The sequence below is a fragment of the Petaurus breviceps genome, unplaced genomic scaffold (assembly GCF_028583685.1).
Source record: "Petaurus breviceps papuanus isolate PSGF00001 unplaced genomic scaffold, PetGlider_PUasm1.0 227, whole genome shotgun sequence".
NCBI classification, from domain to species: Eukaryota; Metazoa; Chordata; class Mammalia; order Diprotodontia; family Petauridae; genus Petaurus; species Petaurus breviceps.
The window spans coordinates 11,684,992-11,686,861 of NW_027185896.1; the positions used below are offsets into that span (position 1 = coordinate 11,684,992).

The following is a 1,870-nucleotide window of genomic DNA, read 5'->3' on the forward strand; positions in this document are numbered from 1 at the left end:
TGTGTGTGTGTGTGTGTGTGTGTGTGTGTGTGTGTGTGTGTGTGTGTTAAGTGTCTGAGGCCAAACGGAACTCAGGTTCTCCTGACTCTGGGGCCGGCACCTTACTCACTGCGCCACCTAGCTGCCCCCCTCAACTAACATTTCTTAGGTGTCTGCTGTGTTAGGTACCTGAGATAACAAAAACGAAAGCAAAAAACAGCCCCTGTCTTTGAGGAGCTTACACTCTTCTAGACTGAAGCAATAAGAGAGATTGTCAGATAAGAGGTTGTTATCTGAGAGGGAAATTTTAGTGTTGAGATCATGGAGATGGCACAGTCACAGATGGTGATGGTGGTGAGACCTAAGATATGACCACCTACTCTGTGGGTGACTGGGGTGCTATGAAAATGTAGGTCATGGGAACTGAGGTTTTTTGAATTGGTTTCCTGGCTGCTAGGTGGTAGACAGCAGAGTTGAAAGACTGTGGATAGATTGACTGTTGGGAAATATATGTCTGTGGCTACTCTACTGACTTGATAGTGTTATTTTATTTTAATAGCAGCAACACTGATTGAACCCTTTTTGCTTTGGAGATGTTTCTGAATTAAATGGATTTCCCTTTAGCTGTAGTAGGGGAGGATGGATAGAGAGCTAGTCTCCACATGATGTGGGGAATCAGTACTCTTCTAACACCCCTTCCATTTCTTTTTCTTCTAGGCATGTTTCCTTGGCTTTGAAATTGCCATGAAGTTCTTTAATTGGATTGCACCTAATTTATGAAACTCAGAAATCTTAAACCCTCCAGACAAAGGGAGGAGTACAGTGACAAGGGAAGGGTCAGGACTGAACTCAACTTGGCAAGAATCTACATGTGGAGGGGCGGGGGAAGAGAATGAAGAGATGAGAGCACTTAATGAACTTTGTATAACCTATGCCTTAAAGACATCCTTTGGCTGGTACAATGTGGCCATTTTGAAACTTGAATTCATCTTGATGATTTGAGGAGATTTCATGAGGCTTTGGAGGTAGAAGTCTGTAGCCAGCCTCAAAACTGAATCTCTTTTGCACCTATGCCTTCCCTAGCCACCTTTTATAAGCCTGCTACCTAGGACATCTTCAGTTCTAGAAGGGCCATTAATCTCACTAACAGTACCAGAGATATATTTTTAATACCAGCTAAGCTTCAGTTGAATGATTGTTCAAACACCAGTTGATGAGCACTTAATTCTCAGGACACCTTTTAACCTTTGGTTGCACATGTTGAAATGTGACAATAGTTTACTGTCCCCATTTGTGCTGTCTTTGGATGTATATTTAAGAGCATGTTGCTAACTTGTCAATACTGGGGTTTTAATTTAGTGTGTCACTAATTGAGAAGTGGAATAAAATAGCCTAATTCTGGTAGGATTGTGTGGGAAAGTATTCTCTTCCCCAACCAACTCCCACCCTATTACTAGGACAATTTTGAATCAACAATCGAGTCATGGAATTAGTGAGGATAAATTGGGTGTGTGGGAGAACCCTGTCTACACACTTTCCTCTGTGATGAGAGGATCCTCTTTTATCAGGAAATAAAAAAATACCTTTTTTTCCTCTTTGATTTTTGTTCTTCTGACTATGTCTCAGTTGGCAGCCTGGTAGTTGGCTGATGCCAAGGACTAATGAAAGCAATTGCTGAGGTTCCCCTTGACCTTTAGACCCTGGTCCAATTCTTCTACCTCTGTGAGGAGGAGTTTTTCTGAATCTCATTCTGCCCCTGCTAGTACAGGGAGGAGAACTTAATTGGCTACTGGTCTTTCTACTTGGTTAGTTCATAAGATCAGATTCAGAACTGCAAGGGACCTAGCCCAACTACCTCATTTTACAGCTAAGAGTATTGAGGCCTGGAGAA

General features: G+C 42.2%; 1 protein-coding gene across 1 annotated transcript in view; it reads left to right on the plus strand.

Annotated features, from left to right (window-relative positions):
• SLC25A20 (solute carrier family 25 member 20) overlaps positions 1-1,579 on the plus strand; it is a 37,927-nt gene extending 36,348 nt beyond the window's left edge. The window contains exon 9 of the mRNA XM_069095776.1: positions 697-1,579. Coding sequence (XP_068951877.1) covers positions 697-759 — 63 coding nt within the window. The 3' untranslated portion in view covers positions 760-1,579. The remainder of the gene's footprint in view (positions 1-696) is intronic.
• Positions 1,580-1,870: the final 291 nt, after the last annotated feature.